This window comes from Jaminaea rosea (genome assembly GCF_003144245.1).
Source record: "Jaminaea rosea strain MCA 5214 unplaced genomic scaffold BDZ90scaffold_13, whole genome shotgun sequence".
NCBI lineage: Eukaryota > Fungi > Basidiomycota > Exobasidiomycetes > Microstromatales > Jaminaea > Jaminaea rosea.
This window is the reverse complement of record NW_020289987.1, coordinates 521539-539555: the sequence shown is the minus strand read 5'-3', so window position 1 is coordinate 539555 and position 18017 is coordinate 521539. Positions and strand designations below refer to the sequence as shown.

Below are 18017 nucleotides of genomic sequence, written 5' to 3'. Positions count from 1 at the left end.
CAAGCGCAGCGCGGGGTTAATGTGCCCATCGATTCTTCGATTTCACTCATTGATTCATTCCAGAATTGTAGCCCTAATATCACGACTCGCTTCTTCCTACATATTTGGCAACCTTCCCGGTTCAACTCGCGCCTCTCGCCCACCTACGTCTCCCTCGGGTCCAACCAAAGCTTGACCCCGCTCACCCCCTCCTTAAGCCTGTCCAAGCCCTCATCCAACCCCTTCAGTCCCCCCTCAATCTTCTCCATCCTATTCGGCTTGTAAAGCCCCTTACCAACCCACCCGTCCTCTCCACTAATCGCAGCAATGAAAGGCGGGCAAATACCCTCATGGTCCGGATGTTTATTGAAACCCATCACCGCTCGTACCGTTACGTCTGGGTTTGTGAAGTTTTGACTCTCCGTACCGGGGATAACGGAGATGTAATGGCTGGCACCTTGGCCCTGACCTTCCTTGTTGGCTTCTTGGAGAAGACCTACACCGAGCTTGTACGTCTCGTCCGACCCGATGGAGTCGTACACGGCGACCAAGGGGATACCGGCTGCGGCTTCGATGAACTGGTCGGGAGTGGCCGTATTGCGGTCTAGGACTGTGTGGGCGCCGAGGGATTGGAGGTGAGAGGAGTGCGTGGACGAGGAGGTGGTGATGATCTTGCTGAAGCCGGAGAGGCGGCACAGTTGGATGACGCTGCGTGGGTGAGGCGGCGAACGGGAAGTCGCACAGATGAGTCAGCTGGAGCTCGATCGTCTCGCGCGCGCGCGCTCAACTCACTATTGTCCTACGCTGGAGCTTCCCCCCAGTACAACGATGGCCTTTCCCTCGCCAGCCTTGTCTCCTCCTTCCTCCCATGGGCACGGGCGAAGAGCGAGGGCTCCACTCTCGTGATAGAGGCCGACGACGGCGACCATACTGGCCAGCTGGATGCCCGACGCCTCGGCATCACTGACGTTGGACGGAGTATGCGAAATGTGCTTCTCATCCAGAACGGCCTTGCCCTGGAAGGTGCTCGCATCGTTCTCTCCTAGGTAACCTTGGAAGAAGACTCGGTCCCCCTTCTTAAAGTTCTTTACTCCCTTGCCCACCGAGTGGACCACCCCGGCTGCATCGCCGCCGATTACGGCGGGGAGCGTGAAGGGGAAAGCGCCTGCGCGGATCTTCCAGTCCACAGGGTTGAGCGAGGTGGCTGTGATCTCGACGGAGACTTGGCCCTTCTCCGGCAGAGGGTTGGGACGCGATTGGATGTCGGCCTTGCCGTCGACCTTGTTGTAAAAGGCGGCTTTGTGGGTGAGGGACATGCTGGGCGAGTGACGCTTGGAGTGACGCTACTGGGGCTTTGATTGACTTGAGTTAATTGGTTCGAGTTGTGTGGGAAGAAAGGGAAGAAGTTAAGACGGACCTTCGCTCGGCCATTTTGTACCTTTGTCGGCGTCCTGTGGTTGGATTGAGTGAGCTGCTTGACAGCGGGGCAGCGGCAGCCGAGGATCATGACGAGGGCGGGGTGCGTGCGCGTGTGTGGAGGGCCTAGACGGATGCACGGCCTTGGCTTGACAGGTGAACGGGCATAAGCGCGGCGTAGACGCACCGCGCCACGTGGGATTTGATGAGGTGGCCCCTGCGTTCGCGTTCATTCCACTCCAAGTTGATGAACTGGACGCAGGCAGCGAGCGGGACTGGAGTTGCGTCTCGATTTTACGCACCAACACCAGCATTGCAACTTATCAGCAAAGATGTCGGACGATGAGGTGAGTGTCACCGTACGGCCGGTCGTCGTACGGCCGAAATGAGCTCAGCAGCGTGCTCAGCTCCTTACCCTCCTTTCTCGCGCCTGCAGTTCCTTATGGACGATGTAGCGGACGAGGTGCGTACCCACCTGGCTCACATCGAGGTGACGTGCTATATTGAGTGTTGCTGAGCTGATGTCGCTGTGCCCCACGCGCAGGACTACGACTTCGACTACGAAGAGGACGACGATGAGCAGGAAGCGGATGCTGATATCGAGAATATGTACTACAATGCCAAGAGTAAGTGGCGCGCGCCTGCCCCCACCCCCAGCCCTGAGGTAGCATATGCATATACTGATCTTGCCAACTCGCGCCGCGCAGACAAGAAGAGTGAAGACCCAGATGCCGCCATCAAGGACCTTCAGGCAGTCGTGGACAAGGAGGAGCCAAAGGGGGATTGGTAAGTTGCGCCTTGCAGGTGGCATACAGCCACTCACTCCCTCCTGCTAATCTTCATCGCTCTCCTCCGCTCTCGCTCCCTCGCAGGGGCTTCAAAGCCCTCAAGCAACAAACGAAGATCAACTTCCATCGTGGACGTCACGACGAAGCTCTTGCGTCATACACCCTCCTCCTCTCCTACACCAAATCCGCCGTAACCCGAAACTACAGCGAAAAGTCCATTAACAATATCCTGGACTATGTCTCTTCCTCCTCCACCCCTTCCTCCCACAACACCTCCTCCTCATCATCATCCGCCAACGCCGTACCCTTGGCGACAATGGAGCGCTTCTACCAGATCACGCATACAGCGCTAGAAGAGGCGAAGAACGAGAGACTAAGCGTCAAGACAGACTTGAAACTCGCTCGACTATGGTTGGCGCGCGCTGAGTGGGGGAGATTGGCAAAAAGCCTACGTGAACTCCGAGCGTACTGCACCACAAAGGAGGGGGAGGACGATCAGAGTAAAGGGACTATCCTGCTTGAGATCTTTGCACTTGAGATTCAGATGTATAGCGAGACGGGTGCGTAGATGCCAGACACCGCTCCGAGAGAGCAGAAGAGACGAAGCTGACCTTACCTCTCCGCACTTGTCCTCCGTGGCGCCCACGCAGCCAACTTCAAACGGCTCAAGGAGACGTACGACGCAACGCTCCAGGTCAAGAGCGCCATCCCTCATCCGCGCATCATGGGCGTGATCAGGGAGTGTGGTGGCAAGATGCACATGAGCGAAAGTGAGTCGTGCGCGGGAGCCAGCGAGAACGATCCCTTCCCTTTCCCGAGCATCACACTGATCGTTGCCTCTCGCTCCCATACGCCCCGCCTGCCTCGCCCAGAAAACTGGTCCTCAGCTCAATCCGACTTCTTCTCCGCATTCCGCCTATACGACGAAGCCGGCTCCCCTTCACGCATAACGGTTCTCAAGTACCTCGTCCTGGCCCACATGCTCATGGGCTCTAGTATCGACCCCTTTGACTCTCAGGAGACGAAACCCTACAAGTCAGACCCGGAGATAGTGGCCATGACCTCCCTCGTCGGCGCGTACCAGCGTCGCGAAGTTCACGAGGCGGAGCGAATTTTGAGGGACAACTCGAAGACGATCTTGGAGGACGCCTTTATCAGGCAGCACATCGCTGAGCTGTTAAAGGGGTTGCGAACGCAGTACCTCATTGACTTGATTGGGCCTTACACGCGCATAGACCTGGGATTCTTGAGTCGACAGCTCAACGTCTCTGCGCGGCAGGTAGAGGAGTTGCTCATGGCTTTGATCCTCGATGGGGTCGTGCAGGGTAGTATCGATCACGTCAATCAGCGATTGGAGTTGCACGCGGGCGGTGCGGCTAAGAGTCAGGGCAAGGGCAAAGGGGGGGCTGCGGCGAGGTATGCGGCTCTCGATAAGTGGTGTGGGGAGATTGGGCGTTTGGGGAGGACGATCGAGGAGAAACATGCGAGGGGACTGGGTGCTGAGCGACAGGCTATGGGGATGCCCATGGTAGGAGGGATGGGCATGTCGATGTGAGGGCGGTAAGAATGGGAGCAATTGGCTTCACGCCCAGCCGCCTGTGATGGTGATGATGGCGACGATTTCGCGGGTTGCTGTCCAGCTATTGCAGCCCGCGCGACTCCTTCGTCCCTCGCTCGACAGACCCCCCGAGCTAGCCTGTACTTGTATCCACTTCGTCTCTCTTCTCTCTTCACCTCGATAATCCACCATCGCCCGATGATCCACGCCCAGTCACCATGAGCGAACACGACGAGCCTGAGACGTCCACAAATAGCTGCGCTGTGTCTGGTCTCTGGCCTCAGTCTCACCACGCGGCACCACGAGCGGTCATCTTCTCGTTGAAATCGTGCTTCTCGTCGCACATTGCTGCTGCTGCTGCTGCCGTGTCTCGCACGAACGGTACGTTGGACCCTCATCACTCATCTGCCGTGCCGATCTGCGGGGATTGTCGTGGTGGCTGGCCGAGGGTGGGAAAGCCGCTCCTCCCTCGCTCGAGTTGGGCGGGGCGCGGCCTCCGAGTGCGGCGACCACTTTTGTTCGAGGCTGCGACATGCTCATTTCTCTCTGTCTTTCAAACGACGAACGAAGCCGCTAGCTAGCGACTGGAAATGAACTTGGGCGAGGCCAAGATTTGCCTTCTGTGCTGACAGGATGCGTACATGCGCGCGCGTGTGCGGCGTGGCTGGCTGAGGCTATGCCACGCCTCTGCCGTCGGCAGACCCTGTGCGCTGCGCTGCCGGCCGTGGAAAAAACGACGATGTGGGGTCCGGCTCAATTGTGAGGCACGCGAGCAGCGAGCGAGCCGTTCGCGACGTCAGACAGAGACAGCCACCCGCCTACAAACGCATCGATGCAGAGAGCAGCTAGAGGGTCTGCTCCGAATTTGGTCACCGTGTGGTGCAGCTACGAAAAGAAATGACGAACGCAACGCAGGGCCAGGCCAGGCCAGGGCAGAGCAGAGCAGGGTGTCGGGGATGGGATGGTGAGATCGAGCAGCGAGCAGCGAGCAGCAGTTAGCCGCTAGTGGGCGACGATGTGCACTTGGTGGATTGTCGCACCTCCTCTTCTCCCCTCTGTATTCGTTTCCTCTTCTCTTCGCTCCTCTCATTCGTTCCTTCCTTCATCCATTCATTCATTCATCCGACCACCTTCTCTAGCCTCGCCTCGCCTCGTCGCGCCGCGATGGACCACCTTCGTCGCGCCTCCCCTCTCCCAGGCTCCTCGGCCTTCTTCCCCTCCTCGTCAACCTCTGCAAGCACAGGCTCGTCCACATGCTGCAATAGCGACGCCGGCGGTCTTGAGGAGCAGCGTTCTTACGACATCTCGTCATCGCCAGGCAGCAGCAGCTATGGCGTTGCGTCACCGCCAGCCACGGACGAGGAGCAGGGAGCAGAAAAGGGACAATGTTACCACGAGTGGGCAGCATCTCGCCGGCACAAGCGCAAGATTTCGGACATGCCACGATTGCTCTCTCAGCGGCTGCAGCAGCATCTTCCAGCAGGCGCGGGCAGGGTGACGCCATCCAGGATGAGACTGGTGCTCAAGGTCCTCGCGGTCCTGACCGGCTTGCTGGTCCTCTCTGCCATGCTGCCCGCCACATCACCGCTCAGCGTGTGGTATCGCGGCGACTCGCTCAGACTCGCCGGGGAGACTGCGCGCTACGACTGGCGTAATGAACGGATGGCTTCTGGCAAGGGGTGGGGGTGGGGGCTCGCAGAGGGGATGAGGGATACGACGCCGCCGTCTGCCGCCAATCCACACTCCAACACACACGCTAGCTTGGGCTACGAGGAGGCTGCGACTCGTCCGCCCTTGGATATCCCGTGTCAGCTCGACGCGTCAGCCTTTGCCTCGCGGTACCGCCTCACCCCCAAATTCAAGTACTCCCGCAGATACGTCACCGCAGCGCCTCGGCCGCCCGCGCCGGACAAGCCTAGCGGCTTCGATCCTCACCCGCGCGAGCTCTCTGCGCCCATCGTCGAGGGCTGGGAAACGATGGCCTGGCACGGCGTACCAATCGACGAAGCCTGCAGGGGCAAGGAAGGCGACAAGATGGGCGCCTGCATCGCCAAGGAGCAGCGCATGCGAGTCAGTCGTGGCGCCCTCGATACCACGTCCGCGTCGACGTCGGCGTCGTCTCCGCAAGGCCTCACGCGCCTGTCCTCCTGCTCGTCCTCCCTCGAACCGCTCCGCATCCCTACCTACCCAATCCCGCGCACCCAAACCCAGCCGGAGCACGTCATCCTCGGCCTCGCGTCCGACGCCGATCGATTGCTGGAGATGATGCCCATCCTCGCGTACAGTTTCGCCCACTCGAACCTGCACCTCGTCCTCAACCTCCCCAAGAACTCGCGCATCCCCGAGCTCCGCAAGACGTTGCGCGCGCGTTCCATCCGGGCCACCATCATCCTCTCCCCAGAAGAGGACTACCTGCGTCGATGGGTGGAGCTCCCCTCCCTCCTCTTGGACTTTGCCGACCCAGGCCTCACGCGATGGGCGATGGTGGCCGACGACGATACGGTGTTCCTCAGCATGCCCAAGCTCTTCAAGGCGCTGGATCGGTACGACCATACGGAGAGCCACTACATTGGCGCACTGACGGACGACTGGAGGCAGGCCGGCTCGGGCATGATCGCCTACGGTGGGGCGGGCGTTGTCCTCTCGATGCCCTTGCTTCACGAGTTGAGCCCGCATTGGTCCTCTTGCCGCCAGCTGGAGAAGGCCGGCGACTATCGTCTCGCTGCGTGCATCTATGCTCATACGCATACGCGATTGACCATCGAGTGGGGGTTGCACCAGACGGACCTGTACGACGATATTCGCGGGATGCTCGAGAGTGGGCGTGATATCATTACGTGGCATCACTGGAAGAGCTGGAATACCGGGCTGGACCCTATCCTCCTTTCGCGAGCTGGAGCAGCGTGCGGTAGCGAGTGCCTGCTACAGCGTTTCCTCTCAAACGCCGCGAGCTCAGGTCCCAATAACGCTACCACGCCGGCGTCCACGCAAAGCGAGGTCGCGGGCGGTGATATCTCATCATCCTCGAAGCGCGCCTCGCTCGCCTACCACTTCGTGCACGGCCTCTCCCTCACTCTGCACCCCACGCCACTCCCGGACTTTGCCCGCACCGAGATGACGTGGAAGATCTGGGCCAACTCCGACTTCTCGCAATCCGTCGGTCCCACACGACCGCGCATTCGCGAGGGGAGACCGCCTCTCAGCCGCTTCCACGACAGCGACGGTACAGGTACAGGGACGGGTCCGCGCGCTTGGAAGGAGACGTGGCTACTCGAGGATGTGAGGGAGGGTGAGGAGCTGGGCAAAGGGGATAGCTGGGATGACGATGGGCGTGGGATTCGGGAAATTTACATCAAGAGGGCCGGGAGAGCGCGGGGCTATGTGACTGCAGGAGTGTATGATGGGGAGGGCGCGAGTGACGAGGAGGACGAAGGCCTCGATGTGGTCAGCGCCGAAGCTCGTCGTCACCGAGAGCTAAAGGGCAGTCTGCGTGGCTTGGTGGACCGCTTGTTGGGCAACTCGATGAGCGAAGAGGAGAGAGGGCGCATCGTCGAGGAGGAAATCGCTGATGAGGAGCAGGATAGCGTTGTTGAGTTGGTTTGGGTTTAGCGGCGCGATAGCGATACGGACACTTTTTCTCGATATTCTCTTTCTCTCTACTCTCTCGTTCTGGACCCGCAGCCGCACCCCGTCTCGTCTATGTTGTCATCGTTCTCCTGCGTCCGGCTCTTGTAGCAATATGTTAATACGTCGCCGCCCCCTTATCGATCCCTCCCTACTCATCGCACCGCTCATCGCAGCGAGACCGCCGGTTTTGCTGCGCCTTTTGACCCGAAACTCGACGACTGGCAGAGAGGCATTTCGGGGGGAGCGACGAGGATCGCGATGCACATCGACCGGCGGGGCGGTGCGTTTGGTGCGTGGGTGGAGGCCTGTTATTGCGCCGAGTGACGCAAGAGAATGTGGCCCGAGCTCGCCCACCGACCTCGCCCACCGAGATAGCGTCGTTGCGGGCGGCAGAGGAGAGGGAAAACAGAGCTCTTCCTCGTGTACGAATGGGCACGAGGGCGTGGAGCGGCAGTAGACCATGGAAGATGTGTGGTGAGCGAGCGACGAGGTGAGCGAAGAGGACGTATATAGCAGAGCAAGAAGCGGCCAGTCACACCTTCTTTCCTCAACCATCACAACCAATCAACTTCGCTACCAAACTCAGACTATCACAATGGCAGACGTGAGTGTCCCCAGCCGCGGCCTTCGCGTCATCTCCAGCACAAGCGTCGTCGAGCTCACACCTCCCTCCCTTGCACTCGCACAGCAACAACCTCAGCAGGGCGGTGCCCCCCAGCAAGACGCTCTCGACAAGGGAGTCGACTCGGTCCTCCAGAAGTCGGGACACGGCCAGTGTGAGTTGGCGCAACGACCGTACAGCGCCTCCACGCCGTACCCAGCTCACCTCTCAATCTCGTCAAACGCACCGCAGCCGCCTCGACTACCGAGAAGATCTCCGACGGCATCCGTTCAGGTGAGTAGCGAGGTGTAGCATGATGTTGTGATGAGGAGGACGTCCGCGTGCCCTCATCTCTCTCGACACTTTCTCTCATCGCAGCGCTGACCCTCTGCCGCTCTTTCACCTCCTCGCAGGCTTCAAGAAGCTCACGGGCAAGGACGTCCCCATCCAGGACAAGCAGTAGGCTAGACCGCGATGTCGTAGCCCCTGTAGTCTCTTGACAATGACACCCATCGCTTTTGCTTGACCCTATTCACTCATCCCCCGTCTGCCGCCTTGCACCATCCCGCCTCGTACCTTGCCGCGCCCACGTATCGCTCTCCGCTCGACATCAGCCCCACAAGCCCCCGTCTCCTGGTCGCCCCGATTCACTCGTGTGGGCAAAGAAGATACCGACCTAACCCTCACGGCTGCACATTGCGATGATGCTTAGATTAGCGATGCGATGCCCCACACAATGCTAGATCGGCTTCCTCTCTCCCCCTTCTCACCACGCCGCACTACTCCCCCCTCTTCGGCCTAGCCCCAACCGCTCGCGGTGATCGTGCCCTCAACCAGTGCCCATACCTGTACAATCCCCACAGCGGGAGCAGGAGCGCAAGTGACAAGCCGGCTAGAAGCGTATATCCCTTTCCCAAGCCGAGGTTGCCAAAGATGGGCCCGGACAAGAGCGGGAAGACGCCCGCTATTGATGAGCGAAGAAGGACATTCGCCGCGAGGGCGGAGGCTGCCTCTTGTCCGGGGTAGATGGTGGCCAGGTATGTCAAGACGGAGAGGAAGACGAAGTACACCGGGGTAATATAGAGGGACAGGGCGAGGAGTGGGGACCAGTAGCTTACCCCTTCTCTGGCTGACCAGCCCGTCCAGAGGAGGCTGATGATGACGAGCGGGGCAGAGGCGAGGCAGGGGATGATCCATATCTCCGGACATAGCGGGCGGGGCTGCCGATCCACGTAGTAGGTCAGCCAGAGGAGGTATGCCGGGCCGGAGAGGAAGAAGGTGTTGACGCCGAGTCCGACGAAGGGGAGGGTCTGCAGGCCGATGTTGAAGTCGTAGATATCGGCGAAGATCAGAGGGAGGGCTTCGAGGGCGAGATAGAAGATGCCTGTGTGCGCGCGTTTACGGCAAGGGTCAGCTTGCGGTTCAGCATGGAAGGTGCCGGCTCGCGCGCTGCTCACCGTATTCGAGTCCCATGAGCACGCCAGAGTACAGGACGATGGGCTCCACCGAGAGGCGCGCGGGTCCTACGATGCGTGAAGCCATGAAGCTTAGCAGCTTGCCCTCGCGTAGCTCCTCTGGCGCACGTAGCCGCTCATCCCCCGTGATGGCTCGTAGGCGAGAGGCGCGACGATGCAGAATATTCGCCCCGAGAGTCTCGGGCAACAGCACCGTGACGTCGATGAATGCTATGCCGGCCAAGGCTACGGCGAGCCAGTAGGGCAGACGCCACGAGACGTTCATAGCCGCCCAGCCAGCCATGGCGGGTGCGAAGCAGGGCGCTGCACAGGCCGCCGTGTCCCTGCGAGTGCGGGCGACGGCGAGGGCGAGAAACGGAATATCGTGTCAGTCAGTCAGCCGTACACTCGTGCCGCCTCCACGCACCCCACGCTCACCAAATCGCAATGGCCTTGGGCAATGCCTTGCCCATCCACATATCCCCCAACGCTGCCCCACCCGCAGCGAGAGCCGGGCTGGCCATAAATCCCGCCAAGAACCGCAGTACAATCAACGCCGGGTAACTCTCCGTACTTGCTGCTCCCACGCTAAAGAGGAGGAAACAGAGCGAGGCGGCCCAGTGCGGGTGAGAGCGGCCGACCGCACCCAGATCGGAGAGTGGGGAGAGGATGAGCGGACCGATTCCCATTCCGAAGAGGAAGATAGAGAGACTCAACGTGGCCTTTATGGGGGGCACGGAGAAGTGCTCTTCGAGACCGAGGTTGGCAGGAGCTACAATCGAGGCGCTGGCGTAGACGCAGAAGGTGAGCAGCGACACCAGGCCGGTGACGTAGCATTTGTGCTCTGCACTCCAATTGTACGGATTGGACGGGTCCGTGGGACCGTACCAGTCGACGAGAATGAGCGTGCCAGTCTGCTCCCCGGCGACCTTTTCCTCGTACTCTCCCTCACCAGCAAGTCGCGCAGCCAGCTCGCTGGGCATCTCCCACCCATCGCGCTCCTCGACCGCTGGGCAGAACCGTCCGTGACTGACAGCGTTGAGCAGCCGGCCTAGTGGAGCATCGTGCCATGCTGGTGCCATCGACGTCGGCGTTGGCGTTGGCAGCATTGTCCCCTCGACTTGCCTTGCCTAGCTGGGGAAGGCGAGCGTCCTCGCGCAGACCGAGGTTACGTTCGTTGCCTTGCCAAGGCCGGACCCCGATGAGACGACTTGGGTGTTAGTAATCGAGTGCGAGTAGCAAAACACGAAAGGGCTGATCGCGAGTCCGCGAGTCGCTTCCCTCACTCGACTCGCTCGCAGCGCAGCTTCGGACAAAAAAAGGCTCGGCGCGAGCGGAGTCCCGGCCGGAGACGGCGACTTCACCGAGAAGGAAGGAAGGAAAGAAAGGGGAGAAAGAGCAAGCAAAGGCCGTGCAGCGCAGAAGCTCGGGGCTACGGTGTGAATGTCACGACGGGCGATGGCATGGGAGTGTGATGCCTAGAATTGGATATGAGCCGCTCATCGCTCACTACCATAGAGGTGCAAGAGGCGGTGCGGGTGCGGGTGCGGGTGCGGGCGCGGGCGTGGGACCCAGCAACTTTCATTGCCGTGCGCCGCCACCATCGAGCTCGAGGGGCCGCGGCTGTTCGATCGTGCAGGAGCAAAGAGCAAGCAGACAAGCAAGCACGCGGGTGGGCGCGCATCACGTACCCAGGCTTTGAGTTGTTGCTTAGCAACTCCTCGTCGATACGATGATACGGAGATCACTTCGGTCAGCGTGATCGCGTGGTGATGAGCTCCCTCGGCCCCCTCTCGGTCCCATCCCGCCTCGTCCCCGCTTCTTCGTCGTATCATATCGGTTTGACGTCGACGTGCGATCGAATTAATGATGAGATATCAGGGCCACATCTCACCTCGAGACCAAGAGATTACACAACGCTGCGCGCCTGTTGCTCCTTCGGAAGAATGGCATCGCGGCCCGCTGTACGTACGCTTACATCCACTAGCCTTGGCTGCAGCTACGCGCGTGCACGAACGCGTCGTCATGACTGTAGGTCGCCGATTGCCTCGCGCCGGCGCCCAATTCAATCTGCACCCTGCAATGAGCTCCTGCATCTTAAATCCACCCGTCATCGTCTTGCCTTCCCGTTCAATCACCGCGTCGCCTCGTCTGTCCCTGCGATGAGCGATAATCACCACTCATGAAGCGAGACGCTCGACGCTCCGAGCGTCCGTCCGCCCGTCGTACAGCGATACCCAAGACCAAGAACCAAATCGGGGTCTTGGCCCTCCTCGGTCAATAGATGCGCAGCGAGGCGGGAGCAGCGCACCCTCGTAGCGAGCGAGGGTTCTTCGAGACTGATAGGGATCACCGCGACGGGGATCGCGATCACCTACCTGGTGAACCAAGCTGATAGGCGGTGCAGTGCGAGCAATGGCTGGTGGGGGCGCAGAAGGGGCGCGTCGAAAGCTTGATAGCAGAGAGGGAAAGAGAGGCGCCGAGAGAAGCTTTGCATGGACCAGACGAGGCTAAGAGAGGTGGGAGCAGTTTGGAGATGAAAGGGGAGGCGGGCGCACATGAAGCACAGCCGTGCGTGCTTCGTTGCTCTAGTGCGAGTCGGGGGCGCGAGAAGTTGCAACCATGGCTGCCTATCGTCCCTCCCTGACTGGCTCTCTCACTCTCTTCCTCGTTATCTTGGCGGCCATCCCTACACTATAAAGTCTCGCCCGTTGCTCCTCACTCCAAGATGAAGAGGCATCCCAACCACGTCCACCGCCCACGATGCTCTCCCTTCTCTGGCTAACCCTAGCCTTCACCCTAGCACGAGCCGTACCCACCCCCTCCTCCCCCCTCTCGATCCGCTCCCCCACAACCGTAGAGCACGGCATCAGTAACGTACACCTCGACTGGTCGGCCCAAGAGCACGAGAAGATCACCCTCTCCCGCAGAAAGGAGCGCACCCTCGACCTCGTCTACGCCGACTGCTCCAACGATGCAACCCTACACGACACGATTGCCTCCGCCCCTCTGAGGGAAGGCGAAGCCTTGCCCGCCCGAGCGGTCTGGACCGTCAGGGAAGACCTGCCTTCTTCTGGCTGCCTGTACGCGCGCGTGGACGGAGAGGTCGTGGCTCGCTCTGAGCCAGTGGAGGTGGTGGAGAATGAGCGGGAGGTGAGGAGGAGGAAGAGGAGCGAGAAGATGAAGATGGCGGATTTGGAGCATTACGGAACGTGAGTTGCGCACTTATCTCACCTCACCTGCCCTTCGCGTGACCACCGACTAAACCCACCCCACGCCTCACCTGCCACCACCCCGCACGCACGCACAGTTGGTTCGATGGCGTCTCGTCCGTCAAGCCGGGTTTCGTCACGCAGAACGCCAAGTCATCTCGCCTCGCCGTGGTAGGCGCAGGCATGTCCGGCCTCATGACGACCCTCCTCCTCGACTCGGTGGGTTTGCACAACTACACCCTCATTGAGGCCTCGCAGCGCTACGGCGGTCGACTGGAGACGGAGTACTTTGACGAGGACAAGGACAAGCACGTCTATCAGGAGATTGGAGGCATGCGTTTCCCCGACTTGCTCTTTGATCCCATCTCGGGCAAGAACCTTACCATGAGGGATAGTCAGATCGTTTTCCAGCTAGGCGAGGAATTGAACAGGATCAACGCGGGAAACAGGAATAGGAGCGTAGACTTTATCCCTTGGATCCAGAGTGCGCCGGGTAACCTGGTGTATCGATCCAACTTCAAGATGCCCAACGGTTTGCCCCCGAGTAATGCGCAGCTCAAGGAGAACCCGGATCTTATCCCGACGACGAAGCCCTCTGACGATCTCGCGGCCGCTCAGAAGCTCGTGGCTAACATGACCAGCACCGCAGCGCTGCGCGCCTCGATCGCCACCAACATCTGGCAGGCGCACGAGGAGTGGATCTCGCATGGTCTCGACGATTTCTCTGCTTTCTCCTATCTCCACAACAAGAACAACTTCACCCTCGACACCGTCGACCAGATTACTGGCCAGTCTTACAACCTGGCAGAGAACTTCTGGGACATAGCGTACGGCGACAATACCTACTTTTCGAACAACACGGTACAGTGGAAGACGATTGACCGCGGAATGAGCCAGCTGCCCAATGCCTTTTGGGGGACTCCTGCTGCGAACAAGACGGTCATGGGGAGGAAGATCTACCGCGTCGACAACGAGGAGGACGGTCGTGTCCGTCTTCACTGGAAACCTAGCAACGCCGCTTCCGTACGAGAGGCAAAGAGCGAGTCCTTTGACTACGCCGTCATCTCTGCGCCTTTCTCAGTCGCCAAGTTCTGGCGTATGCCCAACATCTCCCCCTCCTTCACCCGAGCGGTCAAGACGCTCAAGTACTCCTCGGCGTGCAAGGTCGCGCTTCACTTCAAGTCGCGCTTCTGGGAGCGAGCTCCCTTCTCCCCTCCCATCTACGGCGGATGCAGTGTGACTGACCTTCCCGGGATCCGCAACGTGTGCTACCCACCTTATGGGCTCAACAGCACAGGTCCTGCCGTGATCCTCGGAGAGTACGTGAGCAACGACGATGCGGACCGTATGGCCTCTTGGCCGGAGGATGCGCACGTCCAGCACGTGCTGGATGGGGTGGCGGAGATGCATGGCGGGGAGGTGGTGTACGACGAGTTTGTCAGTGGGATGCGCAAGTGCTGGGGTATCGACGAGTTCGAGGCTGCCAGCTGGGCAGCGCCCATGGCTGGGCAGCATAAGCTGTACCTGCCGGAGTACTACAAGACGCACAATGGGACCATTTGGGTGGGTGATTCGACGAGCGTCACGCATGGATGGGTGTCGGGGGCTTTGGAGTCGGCCGTGAGGGGGACAGTGCAGCTGTTGCTTGAGCTGGGTTTGGTGGATGAGGCCAAGCAGGTGACCAAGACGTGGATGGGCAGGTGGATCAGCGTTTGAGAGGAGGAGCCGCCGTGGCTGCGCGCTTTGCATGAGAAGAAATCGCATAGAATTGATAGATTGAAGCCATCCCTGCGTGTGTCGTATGGTCGTGCTGGCTGAGGTTACTTGAAATCGCGGCGCGTTGAGGAGCCAACAAGTCTCGAGGCAAAAGTGGGCGGACAGAGAAAGAGCGGAACGAGGCCCGCCCGTGCCCTTCGTCGCGTGGAAGCCTGAGCTGAGCGGAATCGACTCAAATCTCAGTCCGAGGTGCAGGCGGAGGGCGTCGAGGTGCATACATCGAGGCCAACGATGCGGCATCTGTTCCCGCCTTTCTGTTGCTCCTTCTTCTCTCTTTCATATTCTTCCTTGCCCCTTTGCGCCTCTTCCCATCACGTTCCTCCGCGGATTAGATGACTTCTTGATCATTCGCCCCTTTTTTCCATTTCAATCTCGTCCAAGCCGCAAGCATGACGCTCCCCTCCCCAACGACGCTCCCTCCCATGACCGACCAGCATGCGCAGGCCTTTCAAGAATTGAAGCAAAAGATAGAAGAGCAGTTCGGCCCCGTAGTCAAGGGGGAGACGTGGTACGACGATGTGACGATAGAGTGAGCCCGGCGTGTAGAGCAATAATCCCTACGCTTGTGGCTGATCGCCCAACCTCTCGTCTCCCCACCGCACCGCACCGCACGCTCAGTCGCTTCCTCCGTGCACGCTCCTACTCGATCCCTGCGGCCCTGTCCCAATTCTCCACAACGGACAAATGGCGTCGCGACTCTCATCTTGCGCAGCGATTCGAGGACATGGATGGGGCATGGCTCAGAAGGGCACGACAATGCTACCCGCGTTTGGTCGGGCGGTGCGATCGAAGAGGGAGACCCATGTTCGTCTTCCAACCTGGAGCGATTGATCCGTCCAAGCATAAAGACTTGTTGGAGGCCAGCGAGGAGAGGAGATTCAGCACAATGTGAGTGCGGGTTGGGTGCGGGTGAGGCTTGCAGCATCAGCAGGACGCCGCGACGCGCCATGCCATGCCGAATCGCACCTACTGATGCGTCCATTCTCGTCCTCACGCACACGCAGAGCCGTCCTCACGGAGCACCTCACCTCTCTGTACATCCCCATGGCCTCAACCCTCAACCAACAGCGAGGTGGCGGCCCCGTCACAGAGTCGATGAGCATCGTAGACCTCAGTGGCCTCTCGTTCCGTACACTCTGGACATTGCGCTCCCACCTCGGATCGGCTTCGAAGCTCAATTCGGCCCATTTCCCCGAGACGCTAGGCACCCTCGTCCTCGTAAATACTCCGAGCTTCTTTTCGACGATCTGGTCTTGGATACAGGCGTGGTTCGATAAGGGAACACGTGAGAAGATTGTTATCCTCTCGGGTGAGGAGATGCGAGCGGGAAAGTTCAAGGAGTTGGTTGAGCCTGAAGACCTGCCTGTTGGGTATGGTGGGGAGTTGGAGTGGACGTACTTTGATCAGCCGGATCTTGATGAGGGCTTTAAGGAGTTGCTGGGCGTCCAAGAGATGCCTGACGCTCCCTGTCGCTGGAATGGTGAGAGGTTGGTGATGGCCGGCGAGGCAGGGAAGAAAGACGATGCGGTCGAGATGAACGGCGGTGGGGATGAGGCTCGCGAGCCTCACTGATAGAGTTGGAGATCTACCATAGACGAAGCATGATACCCCCTTCGAGGTCACTTGCAGCCCCCCTCCCTCGTACTAATAGATGCTCGCCTTCGCGCTCATTCGGCCTCCACGCCTCCCTGCGCCGCCAAGAAAAGCAAGTCTTTCAGCTCCTCCTTCCCAATCGCAGCGGCCCCGGCACCTCCCTCCCCACCAGTAAGCAAACGCAGCACCTCCCCCTCCTCAAACCCGTCCAACCTGCACCACTTCTCCAGCCCCTCCCCACTCCCTTCGCCCCACCTCGCATCATACATCTTCGCTCTCCACCCCTTCAACACCTCGACACCACGCAGCGCCATCACGCCCGCGGTAACGAGGACGTCCCCCTCCTTAATCGCCCACTCGATCCACTCCTCCCTTTGCTGCTGCGCAAAATCCCCGCCAACAATCTCCGCGCCTTTGAGTGTGGCATTTGCGGCCGACTCGAGGAGGATGACGAGCGAGTCGAGAAACGCGCGCGTCTCCTCTGCGCTTTGCGAGCTGTCCGAGTGCGGGTCCGATTCCGAGGCAAAGAGGATCAACCCTCCGACGCGCTGCAAGGTGAGTCTGGTGAGGGATGAGAGCATCAAGGCTCGCTCTACCTTGGGGATGCACCATTGCAGATTTGCGCAGTCCGTGAGGAGGTTGGAGAGGGTGAGGGCTCGTGACACCCATTGGTCGATGTGGGACGAAAGGGTGGCGAGAAGCTCCTTGACCCAACTGAGCGCTTCATCATCCACCGCGATGACTCGACGTGCCCTTTCCCGACTAAAAGTCCCCGCCGTCATCCTCCCACGCCAGGAGCCCGCGGCCCGCAGAGCTAGACAGCCCACGTACGTCGCGAAGTTAACGCTCACGCACAGACAGAGCTGCTCGAATTGGGCGTGTAACATGCGCTTCACCTCCCCCGACGGTGGAGCGCCATCCCTCCAATCTAACTGCGCCGCCTCGAGCTCGTCGGTCAGGTCCCCTTGCAGATCCCACACCCGATCCTTGAACGTCTCAAAACACTCCTGCAAGTTGCGGGCGAATCGCTCCGGCTGATCAGCATGGTCGTCGTTGAGAAATTTGGCCTCCTTTTCCTGATCTATAGCGCTTCGCATCAGATTCGTCCGATTGATGATACAAGCCCAGCCTAGCTCCTGGAAGGGGGTCACGCTGCTCGGTACTTGACGCGGAACGTTGTCTATGCTTGACGGGAGGGTGATGCTGGCAAGAGTGCACCAAAAGTCCCGACAGTCCGGGTCCGTCCCTGTAGGCGCCAGACGGTAGGCGGTGCGGAGCATCTCGCTGCCGAGCACAAGGGGGCGTCGCCTTGCTTCACCGGCTAGCCCGGCCTCATCCCGCGGGGAACGCCGCAGTGCGAGGGGAAAGTAAGCAAAGAGCAGCTCGAAAGCCTGCGGGGCATAGCCTTTGTCGGCCAGAGAAGGAACCGTGCATAGCTGCTCGGCCGTCTCCCTGATGATGGCGATCAGCGACTCCTCGTAGATGAGACTCGTGCCGCCCATACGCTGGTAGGCTAGCCAGAGTAGGGTAGCTAGGAGAAGTTGGCTGGATAGGTGCGGCTTCGAAGTGAGGCGTCGCCCGTACGCATCGCGAGAGAGGATTTGGTCTTGCCATTCCTCGTAGACGGTTGTGAACTTGGAGATGTGAGGGTGGAAGAGGCGCAATTGCTCCACGCTGTGGCGAAGTGCGCGAGAATGAGAGCACAGCATGGTCAGGAGGAGGCTGAATGCAGCTGCTGCTCGCGCGCTATACTCACGACTTATCAATGCCTGGAGGGTAGACGCCTCCTGCCATGTCGTGCAGCGAGGTCATTTCTCCCTCTGGCACACCGAGCGCATCGCTACCGAACTTATCGTGTTGAAGTAGAAAGGAGCACATCCCAGGCAGCAAGTCGGTGACGTGCGTGTTGATCAAGCTGAGCGGTCTGCCAGGCTCAGGAGGGTTGAGCGCCGCAGAGGAAGAGGAGGCAGCTGAAGAAGACGTTGCTCCGTTGGATGCCCGTGGGGCGATTCG

At 60.0% G+C, this 18017-nt stretch overlaps 9 protein-coding genes across 9 annotated transcripts; 5 read left to right on the top strand and 4 right to left on the bottom strand.

The window, feature by feature from the left end:
• Positions 1–143: 143 nt before the first annotated feature.
• BDZ90DRAFT_228222 (quinone reductase) lies at positions 144–1295 on the bottom strand (the record flags this gene model as incomplete). Its single annotated transcript, XM_025504799.1, has 2 exons — positions 144–687; positions 772–1295. The coding sequence occupies 2 exons, from the start codon at positions 1293–1295 to the stop codon at positions 144–146; spliced, it is 1068 nt and encodes a 355-aa protein (XP_025360513.1).
• Positions 1296–1721: 426 nt separating this feature from the next.
• BDZ90DRAFT_233905 (PCI-domain-containing protein) lies at positions 1722–3978 on the top strand. Its single transcript, XM_025506814.1, has 7 exons — positions 1722–1742; positions 1832–1858; positions 1940–2021; positions 2103–2181; positions 2268–2743; positions 2834–2953; positions 3056–3978. Exons 1-7 carry the CDS (start codon positions 1728–1730, stop codon positions 3736–3738), a joined length of 1482 nt encoding a protein of 493 aa, XP_025360512.1. The 5' UTR covers positions 1722–1727; the 3' UTR covers positions 3739–3978.
• Positions 3979–4510: 532 nt separating this feature from the next.
• BDZ90DRAFT_65630 (hypothetical protein) lies at positions 4511–7398 on the top strand. Its single transcript, XM_025509753.1, has one exon. It carries the CDS (start codon positions 4906–4908, stop codon positions 7348–7350), a length of 2445 nt encoding a protein of 814 aa, XP_025360511.1. The 5' UTR covers positions 4511–4905; the 3' UTR covers positions 7351–7398.
• Positions 7399–8335, bottom strand: BDZ90DRAFT_65684 (hypothetical protein). The gene has a single exon (XM_025509756.1). It carries the CDS (start codon positions 7921–7923, stop codon positions 7447–7449), a length of 477 nt encoding a protein of 158 aa, XP_025360510.1. The 5' UTR covers positions 7924–8335; the 3' UTR covers positions 7399–7446.
• Positions 7830–8729, top strand: BDZ90DRAFT_233903 (hypothetical protein). Its single transcript, XM_025506813.1, has 4 exons — positions 7830–7972; positions 8057–8144; positions 8222–8263; positions 8383–8729. The coding sequence occupies exons 1-4, from the start codon at positions 7964–7966 to the stop codon at positions 8430–8432; spliced, it is 189 nt and encodes a 62-aa protein (XP_025360509.1). The 5' UTR covers positions 7830–7963; the 3' UTR covers positions 8433–8729.
• Positions 8660–10772, bottom strand: BDZ90DRAFT_233902 (MFS general substrate transporter). Its single transcript, XM_025506812.1, has 3 exons — positions 9862–10772; positions 9427–9767; positions 8660–9353 (listed from the first exon to the last, which is right to left on the bottom strand). Exons 1-3 carry the CDS (start codon positions 10503–10505, stop codon positions 8749–8751), a joined length of 1590 nt encoding a protein of 529 aa, XP_025360508.1. The 5' UTR covers positions 10506–10772; the 3' UTR covers positions 8660–8748.
• Positions 10773–12501: 1729 nt separating this feature from the next.
• Positions 12502–14351, top strand: BDZ90DRAFT_206373 (amine oxidase; the record flags this gene model as incomplete). Its single annotated transcript, XM_025503961.1, has 2 exons — positions 12502–12635; positions 12734–14351. Coding segments are annotated over 2 exons (1752 nt in total), but the record flags the coding sequence as incomplete, so codon positions are not given.
• A 449-nt stretch (positions 14352–14800) lies between these two features.
• On the top strand, positions 14801–15983 carry BDZ90DRAFT_262091 (CRAL/TRIO domain-containing protein; the record flags this gene model as incomplete). Its single annotated transcript, XM_025508444.1, has 3 exons — positions 14801–14940; positions 15030–15299; positions 15416–15983. 3 exons carry the CDS (start codon positions 14801–14803, stop codon positions 15981–15983), a joined length of 978 nt encoding a protein of 325 aa, XP_025360506.1.
• A 95-nt stretch (positions 15984–16078) lies between these two features.
• BDZ90DRAFT_228219 (hypothetical protein) lies at positions 16079–17816 on the bottom strand (the record flags this gene model as incomplete). Its single annotated transcript, XM_025504798.1, has 2 exons — positions 16079–17678; positions 17761–17816. 2 exons carry the CDS (start codon positions 17814–17816, stop codon positions 16079–16081), a joined length of 1656 nt encoding a protein of 551 aa, XP_025360505.1.
• Positions 17817–18017: the final 201 nt, after the last annotated feature.